This window comes from Vanellus vanellus (assembly GCF_965231255.1).
Source record: "Vanellus vanellus genome assembly, chromosome: 2".
Taxonomy (NCBI): Eukaryota; Metazoa; Chordata; class Aves; order Charadriiformes; family Charadriidae; genus Vanellus; species Vanellus vanellus.
Genome location: NC_138906.1, coordinates 64637108 through 64657956, shown reverse-complemented (window position 1 = coordinate 64657956; position 20849 = coordinate 64637108). Strand labels below are relative to the sequence as shown.

At 49.0% G+C, this 20849-nt stretch overlaps 1 protein-coding gene across 1 annotated transcript; it reads right to left on the bottom strand.

Annotated features, from left to right (window-relative positions):
• Positions 1-287: 287 nt before the first annotated feature.
• Positions 288-20816, bottom strand: TGM4 (transglutaminase 4; the record flags this gene model as incomplete). The annotated part of the gene is given in 18 exon segments (XM_082499175.1): positions 288-478; positions 1005-1141; positions 1645-1814; positions 3148-3495; positions 4142-4393; positions 5050-5153; positions 5412-5550; positions 6054-6228; positions 6789-6896; positions 8322-8440; positions 9055-9184; positions 9475-9581; positions 9715-9894; positions 15019-15064; positions 15066-15183; positions 18330-18391; positions 19854-20065; positions 20732-20816. Coding segments are annotated over 18 exon segments (2634 nt in total). The 3' UTR covers positions 288-336.
• Between the last annotated feature and the right edge of the window lie 33 nt (positions 20817-20849).

Sequence of the window (20849 nt, the reverse complement as noted above, 5' to 3'; positions counted from 1 at the left end):
ACCCACCACCAGCTGAAGCCGGCACCTCCGCAAGCTCCCATCCCCAGCTTGGGGTGGGAACGTCCCTCCGTGGGCTCGGAGCCATCCCACACCAGCGATACCATACAACCCAATCACGCAGTCGATTTTAACAACCTTTATTGAATCACAATTAGCTGCAATCAACGCAACTGTGCCCTTTAAGTCAGTTTAATTCCCTTAGCTTAATGGGATCTTTGCTCTTTACTTTGAGATTATGATCCAGCAACCAAGGAGGCATGAAGTGCCCGAGGGATGCACGCGGCTGTGCTATGCGTTTAGCGAGGCCACCGTTTGCACCCCGCCGAGGCACCGATCCTACTCAGTGATGGTGATGGCCTTCTCCGTAGAGATGGCTTTGACCTGGGCTGACGTCAGCTTGGCTACTATTTTCTTCTCTCCTACTCTGGTCGGAGTGCATATTATTTCAGACTTAATGATCCTACCGGGCTTTACATCCCTAAGGAGAAAGAAAAAACAAATAGTCCCAGCATCAGTTACGGTTCTCATTTGCCGCTTTCGAATCGTTTCGCTTAAAGAAATAGCTGCTGTGTGTATTTAGAGTGGTTGTTTCCCTTCTCCTGTGACCAACGTGCAGCAAGTGGGGCTCGGCACTGTGGCACTGGCTGGTGGTCCCGGAGATCTTGGGGACCTTCCCCAGACTTCCCTGTACTGCTGAAACACGAAATTTGGTTCTGAAGGGAGCAGCTGTGTTCACACTGGCCAGGCAGCGCCTGGCATCACAGCAGGAGCATGGGGAGAGCCCCTGTCCTGCCTGAGTGCCCTGAGCATGCCAACATCTGCGTGGATTTTTCTGCTGTGTGGACTGCACCCAGAGGTGGTGCAGGTGAGAACACAGCTTGCAAAGGGCACTGTTACTCCAAATCCCCTATCCGCTTCTTCAAGGGAAATTAAAAAAAAAAAAAAAAAAAAGAAACAAAGCAGAGTCCTGCCACGCTCATTTCATATTGGGCTCGTCTCCTTACCCCTGATCAAATGTTGCCATCTTAAATATGCCCAAGCCCTCCACGAGCAGCTTGCAGTTGTCCAGGGGCACATTCAGCTTGTTCTTAAAGATGAAGGCACAGGCGAAGTCCTTGTTCAGTTTAGCCATTTCTGGCATCTGGCAGAGGAGGAAAGAGAGAAACAGACCCAAATGCCAGGGATCAAAGAGGTAATAAAGATGCTGGAGCTGCTGCCAGTTTGCTCACCACCACCAGTGTGGTGGGGAGCAACCCGCATATCCTTTCCACCCTCCCGTGGCACCGTGTGCTCTGCCCCTCTGGCTGTTTTCCCAGCTCTCCTCTCTGATTCCTCAACATGTTTTTCCTTCAGGAGGTAGAGCTGTGGGGTCAGAGATAGGCCCCATACAAACTGTCCTCTTCCATCCCCTTCCCTCCAGCAGCCCCTGCCTGCCCGTTTTAGATGGGGCAATAAAATCTTCGTATCATGGCTGCTTTCAACCTTCAAATAAAGGCTGAATAGCCAAATAAAACGCTGAGGACTGAGCATCCCAGGAGGCAGCTGTTTGGGAGATCTCCCCGGGAATGCCAACACCACCATGGTGTTACAGGGAACAGGGCTTTGACCCTCATCCCCAAGGAGCCGGGCTGACGGCTATCTCACCTGGACGGTGATGGGGGGGTACTCGAATCTCATCGTCGTCTCCTTGGTGAGTTTGTCATCTGTCCCCTGGACCTCAGCAATGGCGGTGATGTGGATGAGCACTTCGTCTTCCACCGAGGCCAGTGTCTTCATGTATGAGTCGGCTGCGATTTTCAGAGGGACCTTTGTCTCTGTGGGAGAGAAAACACAACTCGGTGCTTCATCACGTACTCACAAGCTGGATGGTAAATTTGGCTCTGGTGGCTGGTGCCTCAGGGTGCCGGATGAGGAGTATTTGCCGAGATCATCCTGCTTTTGGCCAGACCTGGGAGCCCAGCAGGGGGAAGCCCCAGATCAGCGAGCGGTACTCAGCACATGCAGCCCGCAGGAAGGGCGGCTGAGCCCTCACCATCTCCCTGCCAAGCCGAGCACTGCCTCAAGCTCACGTCCAGCGTCTCAGCAGCCCTCGTCCCCAGCTGCCCTGGCACTCAGGAGGAGGCAGAGGCAGAGGTTGGGTACACTTAAGCCCGTGTCCCCCGGGGTTTCTCTGAGGCATTACTTGCTATAAAATTAGTGGCTTTCCTTTCACTTCAGATTTTATCTTTAATTGCCTGGACAAAATTCCAGTGGCTCGGAAAAGTCCCAGAGTCAGCAGCACTGAAGCCTGGACATTGCTTTAGCCACAATGCTTCCTGGCTTCTGGGAATCAAAAAAAAAAAAAAAACCCAAATGCCTGTCCTTATCTCTAAATGTATGTAGCTACCTTTGTGTCCTACCCTGCTGCATTTTGACAGCCACAATGTACGCGTGAAAACACTCAGCAATCACCAGCTTTTTTGCAAGTGACTCACACTTGGAATGAGCAAGTGCTGTTAATTATTCATAACTCGTTAGCCTCTTGTTTAGCAAATTTCAGTCACATTGCTGGGGATCAGAAATGCAACCCAGGTCGTTCAAAGATATCCAGCAAACAGCAAACAGCTCTTGGGATCAGCCAGGCAGCCATGAGGTTGAAATTCGCTTGGGCAAAGAATTCAGAAATTAACACTCATCAGCTCCACCACCAGCTGATCAACATTACAGCAGCAAGCACAAGAACACAAAAAAAAGGCTGAAATTTCCTGCCATCTAAATCCCATGAGGGATCTGACTCACATGGCCACACTCAAAGCTTGCGGTGGCATCTTTGATGCTTACAGGGTGAGGACAGGAGGGAGATGCTCCAGCACACCTTGCTCACACCGTGAAAATGTCTGTCTGCCCACACTGATGTATTTCTAATCATCTCATTGAAGCTGCAGCAGGGACAGGGCCTTCACGTTTTGTTCCCTGCTACGTTGGGATTCCAATGTATGACTGAGACTCCCAAATGCAGTAACAAGAGAGGCAGGTAGCACGCAGACAATTTCAGCTCTTCGTGCCTTACAGAGCTGTGCACTGACCTATAGCAGAGCTATTATAAACCAGCTCAAGTCAAACCACGCACTGCCACAGTAAATAGCCCAGAGAACACTCCGTGCCTACCAGATTTGCCTTCAAGCTTGATGGTCTCCTTGACGTATCCAAGGTTGGCCTCAACTTTCCCAGTGTAGGACTGCAGCTGGCAAGAGCCAGCAAGATTGATGGTCCAGTTCCCAGGAGTAGAGGTCTTCACTGTGATGGCCAGTTCAAGGGGATTGCCAGGATATAAAACTTCTGTATTGGTTATCTCGAGCTGCAGCCCAGTCTTGGAGACAGTCTCACGCAGGACCCCAGGCTTGGAGTCCATGTCATCCACGTGTGCAGTTGCAGCGAAGCGTGCTCGGATTCCCATTCCTGGAGGGCGTATGAAGGAGGAAGCTTTCTGCATGGCTTTCCTTTCCTCTTCAGAGCCTGGACAAAAAAAAGATGGGTGATAGCTGTATCAATCTCCTCACACAGAGCCACCTTCCCTTTAGTTATGCTTCTGGTGCTGAGCAGAGGGGATGTCAGGGCACCTCCAGCCTCTGCTCAGGAGACCCTCTTGGTTTACGCTACCACCAGTTCTAACTGTAGCATTTTGGACTGGAAGAATTTCTTAGAGGATGGATGCTCTTCAATTTTTCAGCCTAAGATTTTCCCACTGCTCTCTGGGAAGGATTTAACGGTCTAGCACAATGTGGCTGGATCTGAGCATCACGGGGAGGGAATGTGGGCTTTTTTGTTGCCAATATGGTCTGGGGAATGGAAAGACAAAAAGAAGAAGAATGAAGAAATGAAGAAACAGTGAGTCCAACCTCTAGGTTGGTCACTCAGCCCATTTCTGTCACTGCCTGCAAGCTTGCTCGCGCCTGTCCCTAAAGAGCAGCCTATAGGTGTCACTGCGGGCATGAAGATGCCCAGAAACAGCGTTTCGTCCCCCAGGTCTCCAGGCCTTACGCGGGGTTTGCCACTGCAGCTACCCCTGAGGTTTTCTCCTGGACAAAACCCACATTGAGGGGTGACCTACATGGCCAGGGCTTTCTTTTTTGGCACTACTTTAGAGGATGGGGGCAGTCACCTTCAGGGAACTTGTACTGCAAGGTGATGTCTTCCCGCTTGTCCTGCCCCACAGCTTTTGTGCTCATGTTCACACCAATGCCTTGGGTCTCCGTGTTAATCCTGATGTACTTATCCTTGCCGTTCACCTTCTTGACGACCCAGTAAACTTTGTCAGCATTCACTTCCGCATATACAAACTTGCTGTCGAAGGGCAAATACACATCCCCGTCTCGGATAGCCTTCAGCGGGCATGGGCCGCACTGGAAAATACCTAGAAAGTGCATTCAACACCGTTTGCTTTTCCAAATATGAGCAGAGCCTCCAATTTTTGTTGCACCCTCAGACCCATCCAAGCAGGAATCTGTGGATGTGGTAGTTGACTCTTAGTAGTAAATAGAGCTTTTATGTATGTCCTCTCACTTAGATAATTTTAAGGTTTGAAAGTCATGGCTTGGTGATGGAGTCAACCGAGTCCAACCACCTGTGTTTGATCTCCTCTTTCCGCTCAAGCCTTGAGGACTTATGACTTCCTCAAGAAAGCTCTACAGAAAGAATCTTTACTGGGGAAAGCTGTGGCACCTCTTTCTGCAGACTGCTTTGAGTCCTCAACTTCACCAAAGAAATCAGAGGATGGTGGAAAGAGAAATTATCTCTGATTTCCAGCTGTGCACTCTAACCTCTGAAATGACATTCATGTCCCCAACAGCACTCTACAAGGTTGGTTTTCTGCTTGCAAAGAAATGCCCTTCCTCCTGTCCTGGGCTGAAATGGCAGGGGTGAGAACTCTGGCTTTAGGATGCCACTGCCCAAGTGCATGAAGATGTGCATGGGGAGTACGTGCTTTGCTGACTGGGGACCACGGTTCTCATATGAGATGTCCCTGCCTCCCTTGGGAGTCACAGAAGAGCCTTTCTAGGCAAATCCTACCTTGACTTTGCTCCTGAGGGGTTGAATCGATTGCCTGCCAGCCGTCGAACCCTGACGGCAGGTCCGTCCGCTTCATCCAGACGTCATTCCACACATGGAAGTTCCTGCGTGCATTTGGGTTGGAAAGAAAAGGAGTGAGCTGTTACAGCCAGAAGAGTCATGCTCTCCTTTCTTAATCCTTAAGTAAGGGTAGGTTTAATGGAGATTTGCACGTAACCCTGTGAAACCCCAGGCTCTCTCCCTCCCAGGCAGTGAACCCGAAGCAGTAGGGAAATTCTCAAAGGAAAGGCTGCTGGGGCTGGGAAACATGGCGCTGCGGGACGTCGCGGGGGGTAGGGAGCGTTAGCCTCCTTTGGCAGTACCAGACAGAGTCGAGGGACATCCGGTTCAGCTTTTCTCCATATTCGTTCAGGTAAATGTCAACTCTCAGGTTCTCGTCCGTATCGTGCGCTGAGTTGAAGTTACTCACGCAGCGGGATGGGATCCCCAAGCAGCGCATAACTGTGGCACAGACAGACAAAACACAGGGTCCCAAAATCACTCGGGTTGGTGGTTGTGTCTCGTCCAACCTCTCTGCCCACCCAGAGCCCTCTAAAGCAGGCTTCCCAGGAAGGTGTCCAGACGGCTTTTGAATATCTCCAAGGATGGAGACTCCACAACCTCTCTGGGTAACCTGTGTCAGTGCTTGGTCATCTTCACAGTCAAAAAACCTATTTTTCCATGTTCAGAGAGAACCTTCTGTGTTTCATGTTGTCCCATCAACTCTGTTCCGGTCACTGGGCAACACTGGGCCTGGCTCTATTTGCCCCACTCCCTTCCATCAGGTATTTATACACATGGATAAGACATCCTGAGCCTTCTCTTCTCCAGGCTGAACAGTCCCAGCTCCCTCAGCCTCTCCTTACATGTCAGACCCTGCCACCTCTGGTGCTCAGAGGCACAGTAATTTGGCTTACTACCACAGTAATTAGGATATCAGAGAAGGGAGACACTTCACTGTTTACCTGTAGTGAGGACTCCTGCAAAGACCCAGCATTGACCATAACAGACCGGCTTCTTCGTTTTGTAATACTGCTGCAAAATCGAGACGCTCCCCATCCAATCCAGAGGGGAGGTCCCTCTGTCATATTTCCCTGACCAGTTCCCCAGCAGGACACCACTGTCATCGTTGGCATTAACCTGTGGCCACACACACATGCAAAGGAGAAAAATATGGGGATGAGGCTGAGTAAGGCTTAAACCCCAGGGTCCTTGCCCACCCTGTGGCTCCCCAGGTGGTCCACACCCCTGTGGCACCCAGCGAGTCTGCTGGTGCCAGCTGGGGACTACCCTGGTTGGAAACCCTCCACCTGGATATCTAGAGGGAGGTGGCACCACTGCCTGGGGCAGCCGTGATGCACTCTGCATCTTGTATCTTAAATCCCAGAGCTCCCAGAAGGGTCCAACTCCAGAGGGCAGTTGCCCCCCCAAAACACAACCCTCGTGTTGGCCCTGCCAACGCAGCTGCTGGGGAAGGACAACCACCGAGGGCAGCTGCAAGCTTTGGAGATGGGGAGATGCTGTATTTCGCTTGCCTCTTCCCTCCACCCAAAATGCCTCTGGCTCTTTCCTTTGGGTTTCCCAAAGGAACCCATTTCAATGCATCCTGAAATGGTCTTCAAGGCCCCGGGGAAAGAAAAACAAGTAAGAAGGAGGAGGGGAAGCTGGAGGAGCAAAGCACTTCTCTGAGAGAGGCATACCAAAGCAGACATGGCTCTGGACACAAACACAGGATCCCTTCTACTGCTCAGCCTGAGATTAGTTTTGTCCAGCAGATACATGCAGGCTTCCAAGATGAATTCCTCAAACTGTTTTGGAGAGAAAGTGGAGACATTTGTATACACTGCTCTAAACCAGAATTTGTTCAATCGCTACAAAGTCTGTCTAAATATGTGGAGGAAACTGTCTGACTCGTCCTAACTTCTGAACTTCCTTTATGATATTGAACATTCAAGCCTACGGGGCTTCCCAAAGCTGTTCTCTCCAAAGAAGGGCTTAAATGAAAACCCACCTTGGAAGAAAAAAGCCTGTCTCCTGTGTCTTGCAAACACAGTTGGAACCTGCCCCAGCAATCTTTACTCCTGTGAGTATTCCTAAGTCACCTACGTCAACTCCTTGCAACCCTGCAAATTACTCACAAGAGTAATGAAAATTTAAGAGCGCTACAGATATTCAGTCTACTGACATACGTACAAAATGAACCCTGGAAAAAAGAAAAGGTTCGTAAATGCAGATTATTAGAGCAAAAGATTTCTAATTGGCAATAACTGATAAAACTCCAATTAGGTCCAATTCACAGTGATGTCAAACATCCGATCCAGTGAAGCTTGGCAGAATATCAGTATCAATTCTCATTGCATAACAGCAGAATAAATATTAGGATAGGAACAGCCCTGTGGACAATGCCCTTTGGCCCCTTCACGGAAAAGGCATCAGCACGAGCACTTTTGCTGGGCTATCTATATCTTGCAGCTTGAAATGGCGGACTTATAAAACAAAATAAAACCAAAAAAGAGCACGCACAAAAAAAAAAAGAGAGAAACCCCCTTGCCCCAGATTCCAACATTTCTTAGTGGGAAAGTCTGTCTGGATAGGGTACAGGATGCTCCATTTGTGTGCCTGCGCGCTTTCTACAGGGTGCAAATAAGCCTGCTCTTATCTCTAGCCTGAGCGAGTTTGTCATTCTGCTCCACTGGGGTTATCTCAGAGGCAGCATGAAGGAACACCCTTCCTGAAAAGGCGGGCTGATTGCGGCCTGCACCCAAAAGTTCATCATGCAGTCGGCGAAGGCACCACTTCAACGACGACAACCTCTGCCAGTGCTTTTCCCCTATATTTCCACGATCATGATGCAAGAGGCAGAGCATCAGTTTTTTTCCCCCCCTCTCCATGGCTCACGGAGCTCATCACCGATGGCTGCTGTGTTGCACGAGAGCTGGGAGGACTCTTTTCAACCAGAAATACTCTGTCCCCTGTGTCCTATGCCAGGGGTCTCGTGATCTGACTATAAATGTGCCATCAAACCCTGTTCTCAAGGTGTGGCAGGGGAAAACACTTAAGCACACAAATTATTCTAAGCAGGTGAGCGCTCCCAGTGAAGACGGCAGGATTATTCCAGCGCTTTGAGCTACTCATGGGCTTAAACTGTCTACAAGTCTGATTCATTGAAATGAAAACCTAAGGCAGAAAGAGCACATAAGGGTGATAACGCCAAGAAGACAGCTGTTTTTTACCTGCCCGAAATTCCAGGGTCTATTGTATATGCTGTGTGCGGACCCAACATAGATGTAGCCTGTATCGTTGAGCACATACTCCTTTCTCTGTGCCTCGTCGGCCAGGAAGACGACATCACCTGGAGCAAAAAAAAAACCCCTCAGCTGTTAGTTAGTTAGCTCACACACTTATACAAAATTTTCCCTGGAAAGCTAAACTGGGGGAGCTGGTGGTCTGTAACATTCACACCAAATAATGACTGTGCAGCACTCATTTTTTTTCCTATAACGGAAGAATTTCGTAGAAGAATAGTCTTTATTTTACCCCTGTAGGACTATTGCTATATGACCATTGTTTCATTTTAGTGAAACACTTCTTTCTGAACAAACACTTTAGTAGACTAGGTAGACAGCAGAGAGAACTGGGGGACAGATGCCAACCAACAAGGCACATTTTTTTGTCTGGTTATTTTTTTATCTGGTTTTTAAGCCAACCCAGACCTCTCAGTTAACCTTTGTGCTGGCCCAGGGGAAGAGAGAGGGGTGACACAGGGGTGCAAACAGAGGTGACAGAGAGGAGCTGGCTCATTACTATTGCCCAGCTTCGCGCTGGCTCCGTGAGGATGCTGCTTGTGCTGTTTTAGGGGGGAAAAGTAACGTATGTGGGAAAGAGAGAAGGAAGAATGTGAGGAGAAGCTCCCCAGGGATGATCCCTGCAGCAGTAATTATCGCCCCTGGTTGCGGGACCACTCACTTTCACACCAAGGATTGAACAAAAGGTAGACAGCATCGTTTTCGGGCTTGTAAATGTTAGTCCCAGTCTTCACGTTCAGGATGTATTTTCCCACCGGGGCGCTGGGCGAGCTGGTGACAGACAGCAGGCACTGGGGAGGAGACAAGGAGAGACGGCATGACGGACCCTCTGCCACGGCCAGAGGCACAGCACAAGTACAGCAGGAGCACTGAATGTGGTGGCCACAGGGGAGGAGGGACGGTGGGGCATCGCAGTGGGGGAGCAACGAATTAAACAGGGCAAGGCTGCTGCCCACCTAAAATTACAGGGCTAAGGGAAAGCAGGAGGGGGTTAGGAGGGTTTGATCTATCGCTCCCAATGGGCTCGGTGTTGCTGCCCTCCTCTATCGCCATGTGTGGCAGCACGGCCCACGGGTTCTACCTCTTTGCCGCTGCTCTTGACGATGGAGATTTGCCACCCGCTGTAGTCCGGCTCCCGCCTTGGGTTCAGCGACATCAGGGTCCCCCTGATTTTCATTGGCTTTTCGCCTGGAAACAAACCCAACACGAGATGAAGGAGGGTTGCACGGGTCTGCAACGACCCCGCAGTGCGCAGTGATGGGAATAGGCTGCCGGGGGTCTCCGGCTTTGCCCGACGGCCGCGGAGGGGGAACCTACTTACCGATGCCGAAACGCAGCGCCAGCTTGTCGGCAGCCTTCAGCTCCCTGCTGAAGGTGAGCTGGAGCTGAAAGGCCTGCCCGCGCCGCACCACCAGGTTCTTGATGTTGTACCCATCCGTGTGGTGCTGGCGGGAGTTCTGGCTCTTGAGAAAGTCAATCCCAGTGACCTTCAGATCGGTCCCTGGAAAGCCGTTAGCAGAGAGGGAGAAAGGAAAAAAGAAAAGGGGGTTGATGGTAAATTGCTTAGTAAAGACAGTTTTCTTCTTCTTAGTGGAGCCCTGTGGGTCACCGAAACATCAAAGTGTCCGGTGGTCTAGCACAAGGAATCACAACAAGGATTGTCAGAGCTAATGGATGGTACAACAGGTGGTTTCTTTATATATATATGTACACACACACACACACATATATACACACACACAAAATACTCTACTAACTATACTATACTATATTATATATTTAAAATATATCATATATAAATATATATAATAAATATAAATATATAAAATATATAATATATAAAATATACAATATAGTATAGTATTGTGTAATATAGCATCACCTATATACTGTAATATAATGTAATATAATATAACGTAGTACAATATACAGAGATAATCTATAGATTATGCGTGTATATATATAATTTATATAGAGTCATATTGCTGGGATGGGTTACGGAGGCTGGCAGTGGCAAGCGCACCGCATCAATCTGCCCGGAGCAGGGACAAGTGCCTTCCTCATCCTCCGACTATTCAGCCCCAGCTTGCTGCGGCATGCCTCCGCCTCCCTCCCTCGCCGCCCAGGGAGTCTGAGGGATGTTTGACCTCTGAGGTGGCCCTGGGCGAGCGGTGAATGAGCAGCCCGGGGGAGGTAGCAGCAGTAGGAGTTGTAGCGTGAGGCCTTCTTCCCCTGCCGGCAGCCATACATGCAGCCGGCACCCCAGCACATCTGTGCACGGGCAGCTTCCCGCCGCGCGCCCTTGGGGCTGCTTCCTCAGCAGCCAAAAGGCTGTGAATGGGATCTAACTGGTTTGGAAATCCACGTCTGCTGGCCCACTGCCTGCCCTCGCATGCTGCCAGTTGGCTGGGGGGGGCCAGCAGCCATGAGCCAGCTCCACAGCCTGCCGCAGGCCAGGAAGATGGTATGACTGCAAGTTTTGTTGCAATACTGAAAGTCTTGCTTCTGCGAAAGTCTTGCTTCCCCCTCAAAAGAGGAGTGGGAACAGCACATCCGCATCCCATCCCCACAGCTGCTGTGGGGCAGCTCCGACGCCCTGAGCCTCTCGCACGGCAGCCCACCGAAGGTGCTGACCACCCCAGCATCCCCGTGGGCAGAGCCCATGGTCCCGTCACGTTTCTGAGCCCTCTCCTCCTTGCTCCCATCTGCTCAGCTGCTTTGTTGGTGGCATCTCATCAAAGCCACGGCTGTGACAGCAACTCCTGTTTGCTGCATGCCTGCGCCTTGCCAAGTGCATGGTGCATCAGCTCCTTGAATATTACAAATATTTCTTCGTTATTGCAGGTATTAAACCAACAGTAGTATTACTAATAGTAGCAGCAGTAGTAGTAATAGCAATATGGACAGGTGAAGAAAGCACTGCTTGCCAAGGCACATTCAGAGGTGAAGATCCCAAGCGGTCCCCAGCCAGCACGGGGCAGCTTAAAAATTAAACCTCACTGTTGGGGTTTTATTTCAGCATATTTCCCTCCAGTTCAAAGACTAGCCTTATATTAGCATTGAACACATCCGTCATGATTATCAAATAATAATTAACAGTAACTGTAATTGCTCCTTGCAAAACATAAAGCGCACAGTCAAGCTGGAGGTGAGCCGAATATGCCAAAATTCAGCTGCCCTCAGTTGCTGGGACCCCCGGTGTCTCTGGGATGCCATAGGCCTGGGAAATGGGACTCTTCAAAACTCTGAGGCTGATGCCTTGTATTTTCGCCTCAAAAATTAGTCCCAAATAATACCATAACTGTCATTAATCAACCTCTTACAGAAGTTTTCATACGTGAATCTTTGCAAGTTTCTTTTTTTTCCTAAGGACTTGGTTTCTCCTACAACCCAAGTACCAAAGGAAAGTCTGGGGCTGAGAACCAGCTGTGCTGCTGCGAACCAGCTGTGCTGCAGAGATGCTGCCTGTCTGGGGGTCGCTAAACATGGGGGGCAGCACTCTGCCCCCCTTCACACCAACTGGTGCTTTTGCTGTTTGACTTCAGCCCAGCTCTGGACTCCAGCAAGAGACCCTGCCAGGTGCCCTGCTCTCATTGATTCCCAAAACAGCAGCTATTTTTGTAGGACACGGCATTTAAAAGCACTGTATTCTGAGCTGCTGTCGCCTCCTGCAACTCCGCATGGGAGCGGGGCTGGGAAAAGGGTGCGGAGCTCCAAGAGGTACAACCCAGCACTACGCTTGAGCAAAGAGTGAAGCCCTTGAGCAAAGCTTGAGCAAAGAGAAAGCCCTCAGCTTGGGGATTTGGGATTTACTGCGTCAGGCTTCGGCAGGCTGCCCAGGTGTGACAGGGAAAGCCGGAGCATGCCAAAACGTGGCCAAGCAGTATTTCTTTGGATGTGTCTAAGCTGTCTTGTACCTGCCCATTAAATATCCTTAAAGGATAAATTCCATGTAAACAGTAGGGCGTAACAATACCTCAAAAGCACTTGCCTCATAAGTGATTCAGACAAAGATATGGGAGAGTCAGGAAATTTAAAACCACTTATGATAACTTAGAAATTAGCAAGTCAAAGGCATAATAGTTGATGGGATTAGTTCCCCAAATGTCTTGACAGATTTGCACGGTACCAGGGCAACTGTGCTAACTTGAGTATCAACAAGAGCCATCCCCAGCGTCGAAGAAGCTGAAATCTGCTGGTAGCTGCTGTGGCATGAGGGATGCTGCAGGCAGAGCCAGATCCAGGGCAGGCTGAAATCAGTGGCACGTTTCCCACTGTGACCTGTGCCGGGCAGCGATTGCAGCCTTGAGTAAACTGAAGTGACCGCCCCTGGATCCTCACCAGATTACTACCTCCGTGTATTTCTTCTTAGTAACTACATAAACCACATTTATCTTAATTGCATAACATTTATCAGTGGTACAGCAAATAGACTTTAAATTGACCATCACCTTTCGTTAACTGATTTCATTTTTGAGTGCTTTTTGTTTGCTTGCTGCCTGCCAGATGCCAGCCTCAGGCTGATGTTTTGCGCAACGGGGTGTGTGTCTGTGTGTGCATGTAAAAAAAAATCAGCTGAAATTGCTTAACCCTCCTCAGAAGGATGAAGGGGAAGTACATCTTCCTCAACATTAACAAATCTCCAGCCACCAAAGCTGCTTGACCTTGTTCCTTATGGAAGCTCTGGTGTTGGGCCAAGAAGATACCAGAAAACAGTCCTGGTGATGGGAGAGGGCTTTGGAGGGATGTGGGAGCTGAATGCACAGGACGGCTGTGGGAAAGGGCCCTGGGCGGTCTGTCCTTCCAGCACTTCCCAACTTAGGCACTGCATTTCCATCCCTTGATTCTGGAAATCACTGGTGTTGAGGATGCACAGAGAAAAACCGCAGAGAACAGATGCCTTGGAGTATGCCCTGACAGTGCAGAACGCGGTGCCGAAGACCTGTCCCCACGCAGCGCTGCCCGTCAATCGCGTGGCACTTATTCCTGTGCAAACACACCTGTGATACCCTGTGATCCGGCTGGCGTGGTGTCCCGTGCCAAGAAATGCCACGGAGCGATCCGGCAGCACACCCATCGCCACTTCTGAGGGGGCTTGGCCCCAGCCCGCCCTCCCCGGGCAGCCCCCGAGTGCCGATTTTGGCTTCCTCCTCTGCCTCCTGCGTGGGGCATGGGGCCAGGCGCCTGCAATGCCCTGTGCCTGGCTGCCTGCAGGTGCCCTGGTTTGCCAACATAGGAATTAATGATTTATAGCAGAGCTGAGCACGCCGAGAATGCGCCCGCTCACGGGACGGAGGCTCGAGATGCAAGAGGCAGCCCTGGCTGCGCTCACTCCTGGGGCAGGCCAGAAGCAAACCCGAATCCTGACGGATAACTTTTTCTTTTGGTTAACAAGAAAATTCAATACAGTATTTTTATTTTGATCTCCTAGTTCCGTGGTTTATCCCTTCTAGAGCTCCTTCCGACACTAACCCGCCGACGCCATCGCATGCTACCTTCCCGGGAAGATGTTCAGAGCTTCAAGAGCACTGATCACCCAGAACAAAAATGGGGACGTGAGGGCTTTGCACTGGTAAGGATCTGGGGTCTTTTTTCCATGAGGACGAGGTGATGGGGGTTTAAAAAAAATATTAATACAGAGCAGAGTGTTTATAGCATCTCTGGCTTTAGCGTGAATAAGGGCTGCTCAGGACAGGAGGGAAGTGGGATGGGAACTGTAGTTTTGCAAGAGAGCGCAAAATTTGGACACCTGCATTTACTCCTCATCCTTTCCCAACCTCCAGCAAACATCCATCTCTCACATCCCAGAGACATGAGATCACATCCCAAAGATGCTTGCTGTCTGAGACTTCCTGGATAAATTCAGCTCGTCCACACCCAGAGTATGGAGGTGTGAAATGAAGGGGCTCAGAGCACTGTCAGGACACCCTTCCCCTCCTGATGGCTGCAGAGACTTGCTCCCGGCTCCGCTGCAGGCACCATCCAGCCCGCACGCACAGCTGCTCAGCTACGCCCCAAACCCCAGGGATTTTGGGCATCCTGGGATTGGGCTGGCCCCAAGAGCACAGCCGGCAGTGGTGGTTCAGCAGCTGCTACAGGAGTGACTCAGGCACCTTTCTAGGTTGGTGCAGGATCTTCTGACAATAGGGCAGTCAGGATAGCCATAGGACGGAGCTCAAGTCCAAATAAAACCCTTTTTCAGTTATTTTGAAACTTCTGCCAGATGTTATGAGCCATCACTAAAGAGCGATAATCTACATGATTAAGTAGCCTGAAAGAAAGAAATTCCTTTCACCTTGACACAGAGCAAGTTTAGAAAAGCTGCGTTTCTTTCCTATTATCACCAACAGAGCCAGATGTCTACAGGTTGATGAAAAGTGATGAAAAGCGGGTTGCATTTTTCAGTTGGTTTACCGAGCCGTCAAAACCAGAATTTGCGCAGCCAGAGCAAACCTATCCCCCATGAGCAGTGGCAGCACCGAAATATCTTTCCCCAAGGTGTCACCCACAGCAGTCAGAGGGGTGAGAAACCCTCCACCTCTGCTGGAGCTGCCATCCTTGCCGCAGGAGACCTGCCAAACTACACATCTAACATAGGCTATCATATCGAGCATTAAAAACTCACCGGCGTTATTGCTCATGGTTCTTGTTGGTGTTTTGACCCGAGGCGCCTACGATGCCAGCAGCTTCTGAGCTCCTAAGTAGCCTCTGCCACTTGCTTCTGAGCGTGGAGAAGGAAGACGGGCTGCCCTTTTTATCAGTGTCTTGCTCTGAGGTGTCAGCAGGTCCACTGCCAAGGGGTGGTGTTTAGAGAAAGGAAGTTCCCGTGGAAAAAAAAAAAAAAAATGACTACAACTCCCTCTGCACATAGTCAGACCCTGAAAAACAGCGAAACTTAAATCCCGACTCACATGTAAGGTGGATTTGCACAATCAGATGACAAGTGGACAGACCCTTCACTGACAAACAGTAAAATCACGGGCTAGATGAGTAACAGGAATGTACCTATGCCCTAACATCCAGGCTACCGGGACTGCAACGCAAGGGCTAACATTACAAGGCACCCACAAACATTTAATCCTTAGGAAAACAGAGTTCCCCATTAGGACCAGTCTAACTTTCTTTGAAGTTAATGAGATTTTCGTCATTGTGTGTGGGACAGAAGCACTTGAAGCTGTGGGCTAAAATCCAGCATTTACATGTGTGGGTTGGAAAGCCCAAGGATCCTGGTGCTGGCCCCCTCCCTGAGGGGTCAGGCGGATGGCCGGGGAGATAGCCCAGCGAGAGCACTGGCTGGGAAAGAGGAGAAACAGGCCATGTCTAGGCAGAACAATAAATGTGGTGGATCAGGAGCCGTTTGCTGGCTGCGCTTTGCTGACAGCTGTATTAAAGGTCTCTGTCCAGGAGGTGGCTGGACCCCATGTGCCCCACTGCCGCCCTGGTCCTCGGGTGACCAAAGATGGAGAGATGAGTCTACCCAATGGAGGGGAGAGCTTGTGGCATAGGCCAACAGTGACATGGGCACAGTGGCCAGAAAGACATACAAACATGTCCCCAAATATCCGAAATATATAGGTGGCTCAGCCGCAGGAGCAGCCTCAGCCCCCGATGCCTCCATTCACAGCAGCAGTCCAGGGTCCAGCAAGGTGGGATTCAGTCTGCAAGACTGGTGCAACTAAATATAGGATCTCCCTAAACACAAGATCTCCCTGCAGAAGCCTTCAAATGCACCCATTTTTCTCCATCAATTCAGGTAGCAGGTATTTACTTCAGGAGTACTGTTTCATTTGGTGCTGAAATGTCGGTGCAAGCTAGGTGCTGAGTTAGCAGATCCCACCCTTCGGGCATGTCACTGCTTGCTGGCAGGTGTACGTTGGGTGTCCTTACTTGAGAGCATGACTAGCGCATCCCAGGGCACCGAGGGTTCAGTACACATCTATAATCTCACAGGACATCTGTATGAACATCTGAACCGCCAACGTTCTTAGTAGACGGAGCATCACTCACCATTCAGCACCTGACAATGTGCTGGCAAGTACATATTTCACTATTGAAAAAAACATTACAACCCCAATTTACCTTTCAGCATTTCTTTTACTCTGCATTTCTTTCCTCCTGGAAGGTGAAAGACATTTTTGTTTAGAACCGCCATGGGATGAAGTAAAGTATACGTGGAATGTCGGTACAATAACATAACCAATAATACATGTAATCTGAACATTTACAATGTATATTACTGGTTTCCACTTAATTACAGCAAGAGTAATCCACTTCATCTGAAGGCACTGAGAGTAGCTTTCTAATCCAGCCTGAGCCTGTTTTATATATATATATCATTCCACATCTGGTTGAAGGCAGCTTAAATTGTGTTGACACACAGTAGTCCTACAGCAAGAGCTACAGATTTTTGCAAACAGGAATGGGTTGATGTTGGTAACACTTTGCTGCTGAAAAAATCTTATGTAGGTGCGTGCTGGAGGGTCAGTGGTGGAGGCAGGGCATGTATTCACCAGGAACAGCCGCATTTCCAGTACTATGGGGTTTTGCAAAATGCTGATTTCAACAGCGTGCATGTTCTGACCCTCGCTTTGAACCTGAGAGTTCGAGGAAAGCGTGTAGAAGTTAGATGGGTGTGGGTTCTGCCCTGCCATGAACCTACTTCATCTTGGAAGGTGGTTGAACTTTTCACTGTCTACAGGAATTTTTTTGGTTTATGCCAGTAGACAGCATCTAGATTTCGGGTCAGTTCTCTTTTCACTTTGTGCAGCTGCTGGTCTTGCCTGCTCCCAGTATCTTTTTCTATGAACTGGTATTGTCTCAATTCAAGGGCACTAAACTTGGCATAGGGTACAATGCTCCTACATGAGCTTCCTCCCTTGGCTCATACAAGCTTGCCCTGCCAGAAAAGGCCATTGAACTCTTTGAGACAGTTGTTGGCAAGGTCTGAGAAAAGGGATTTCAACTTAAACTGCAGGAACCTTTTTCAAAGACATGGTTTCAGCTTGTTTCATATTGTCACAAGGTGATCTCTGTCCCTCCTACAGGCAAATCTCCTTTTGTCTTTGCTGGCCGGAGTGGCCAGAGTGACTGGCTGTGGTTCAGCAGTGTGGCTTTTTAACTCCTCCTTGGAGAAGCTACAAAAAATACCAGCCTTTTTGAATATTTTTTTTTCCCAAACAGTTACAACAGTTAATCACTGCAATCCATCTCATAAAAGTATACTCTCCCAATTAACAGATGCAGGAGATATCTTTTTCACAGGAAATCTCCAACCTACAAGCAATAAATTCAGAGACTCACTTCCCAGCTTGCAAAATCAGACACCAGAGGCTATCAGCCTTATCTGCATCTATCTATCTGCTGCAAGGTAAGTCACCTTATTAGCTGGCATAAGCAGGTAATAAAACGCAAACAAATAAAATCAGAATTCCCCAGTGGCTGCTCCCCTATTGACAAGCTTGCCCTTTGTCTCAGGTTTTGTTTATTTTGTGTATCAAAACCGACAAGAACAAGTCAGACTTCCAGAGCATGACCACAGATATCGATGCCAAGTAGGAAAGACATGAAGCGCAATCCAATCCTTAGCTTAACAGTTTTATTCACTTGCGAGCCCATGTCTAGTTATGGAGAAGTTGCCTTTTCTAGTAGTAATATACCGACCTACATTTTTATAACCATCTAAGGCTTCATGTTGCTTCTGTTTTGTCTTTCTTTTAAATATGTCCAGCCAGAGTAACAGTCAAAATAAAACACAGATCAAAAGCACCACAGGTTTCCTTTCCGGCACTCTGGAAAGGTGAACTAATCTTTCCAGTTGCCCTGCAAAGATGCTCTGAGGTGCCAAGGGGTGAGCGGTGCATCTGCCAAGGTACACACACGTACAGCTCATGTCTGGGTCCTGAAGGGCACCATGGTGAGAAGGTGTCTTCCACTGACCACAGCAGGACTGTTCTCACGTGTACCATCTCGTACGTGTTGAGTCCTTCCTGAATCACAGCCTAGGGAACAATAAGTAATGAGAAGTCTTGGGAGGATAAAAAGAAAAAAAAAACAAAAACGCACAGACGGAGAACAGCCAAGGGGCTGGTCCATCTCTTTTGAGCTGGACCTTATTCGAGGTGGTTCTCCCCTCACCATTTAATTACGCTTATATCTTAGTCATTAAGAATTTCCCAGTAGTGAGACACATCTCATCCACGTAATGACCCTGACATGTTGTGCTGCTGTTACTCTGAAAGGAGCGTTGATCTGATCACTTCTCACTCATGTACACCAACCATGGGCCGTAACAGTGGCTTGTCAGCTAAGCCTCGAGGGCATCCCATGTTTCCAGGAGGCAGATGCTCTTCTAATCTAACATGAGCCAACTTGTGGCAGGCAATTTGATGTCAGGGGTTGATGCAAGATGGCCAAGCCCAGATCTTAACTGATTCCAAGTCGTCTGGCCCCAGCTACGTGGTAATGAGTTTTTCACAGGCAAATACTAAAGAAATGATGGATGCCAACAAAATTATTATAGAAATTCCATCGTTTCCTTCTCACTGAACTTTGAAAGAGGGTTTTTGGATCTCAAGTTAAGGATGTAGGTGACTAGCTTTGGGCATTTACCTCCAGAAGGAATGAAAACCATATTGCTCTGTGCCCAACCCAGCACCACCCAGGGAGTCTGCTCCCGAAGAACGCAAAGACAAAGACAAAACAGAGACCATAACTACACATATATCAGGGGCAGGTTTATGGTCTTGTGATCCCTACTCAGGCAAAATACTCTTGTGTGGCACTTTCCCTGCCCTGAAAGAGAAGTCCTGTGGTCATCACAGGAAACTGAGGTTTTATACCAGGCCATCTTAGAAAAATACAGAGCTGCTTTAACAGCAAGCCAAACTGCTATAATGTTAAAGTCTCTTTTCTGGTTATTTTTTAAGATCCCTTTCTCCTTCATTGGCTGAGACGCAAGAGGCAAAATTGCAGAATCAGTCTAGATAGAAGGAGCAACTATGTGTAACAGTTGATCTTGGGATTTCAGTACTACAACCACTTGACCCTGAACTTTGGTACAACTGTTGCACTGGAAACACTGAAATAAGCATGCTTCAGCGCTGAAAAGATTACATTATGTATTGGACTAAAATGACTCAGGATAAGGCACTTCTTCTTCTCAGCAAAAAACTTTAGAATTTTGCGCAAGAAATGACAAAAAAAAAGATCTCCATCATTTCATTTCTTGCAGACAGCACCTTTTTTTAAAACAAAATTTCCTCCTTTTTGAACCCGAGGAACCCACCAGCATCTGCTGCATCCCATGGGTGGGAGTTCCTCAGCTGAATGACACACTGTAGGAGAAGGAAGCTCCTCTGGCTTTGAAGCTGTCTCTTGCTAGCTTCCCTTGCAGCCCCTATCCTTGTGGCAGAGGAGACAGTCAACAGCTATGCCAGCTTACTTTCTCCATGGAGAATGTACCTTGTCCCCATCTTGGGAGAAGGTACACACCACCACCACCACCATGTGATCCTGCCACACGCAGAGTGTGCTTGGAAAGGGTCCAGCGGGGTGGGTGCAGTTACTCTGGGGCCGTATCCACCCTACTGCCACTGACCCATGAACTAGCTTCAAGTGTGCATGTATGACCACACTGACTGATTGCAGTGTGGACACATATCCACAGACTACACCTAAAGCAAACAATATGAAAAGGTACGAGGAAAAATCAAGCAAAAGAGGGCTGCAAAAAATAAAGGGTAAGGGCAAGGAAATCAATAGCGCAAATATTGAATCAGGGATAAAATTGTTTATCCATATATTAAGAACAAGGAAAATACTGACAGAATACCTTCCCACCTACAGGATATGTGTTTGGTTGCACATGTCTAAGTGAGAAAACAGAAACTTGCATGCCAGTGTCTTCAAGCAACATTTCTTTCTTCAGGGGTGGCGCGACAGCTTCTCCCATCTGTCTATGTGGGTGTGTGTGTCTATATACATATAGATGTACACAGTCTACAGACTACAGGTCAGATTATGCCATGCCGCATCCCCACCAGCCGGCAGCGTGACTGAAATCGCTCCGTGGTGGGAAGGGAGAACCTTTCTAGACCAGTAGGATTTGTAGGAAGGAGCTGGTCCTGCCCAGTGCTGGAGGCCTGGCTCATGTGCTGCAGGGGAGTGGACCCAAAGCATGGATGTCATGTGTGGTAGCCTCCTTGGTATGGTGGGATTGACTGAGGGCAGGGATCTGTGGTTATTTGTTCTGAAAAGCAACCAAGCCAGCATACTCCCAGTCACCCCCTCTTCGCAGCATCCAGGCCATTGTCCTTCACAGCAGCACGAGACGCTCTCACCTTGGCAGGCAGCTGGAGCAGCTCCAGGCCCACCAGGGTTTCTTACCAAGCACTTTCGTGCGGCGCTGATTCCTGGCAGAGCCATGCCTGTGAGTTGCCTAAGTCAGGAGTGTCCTCA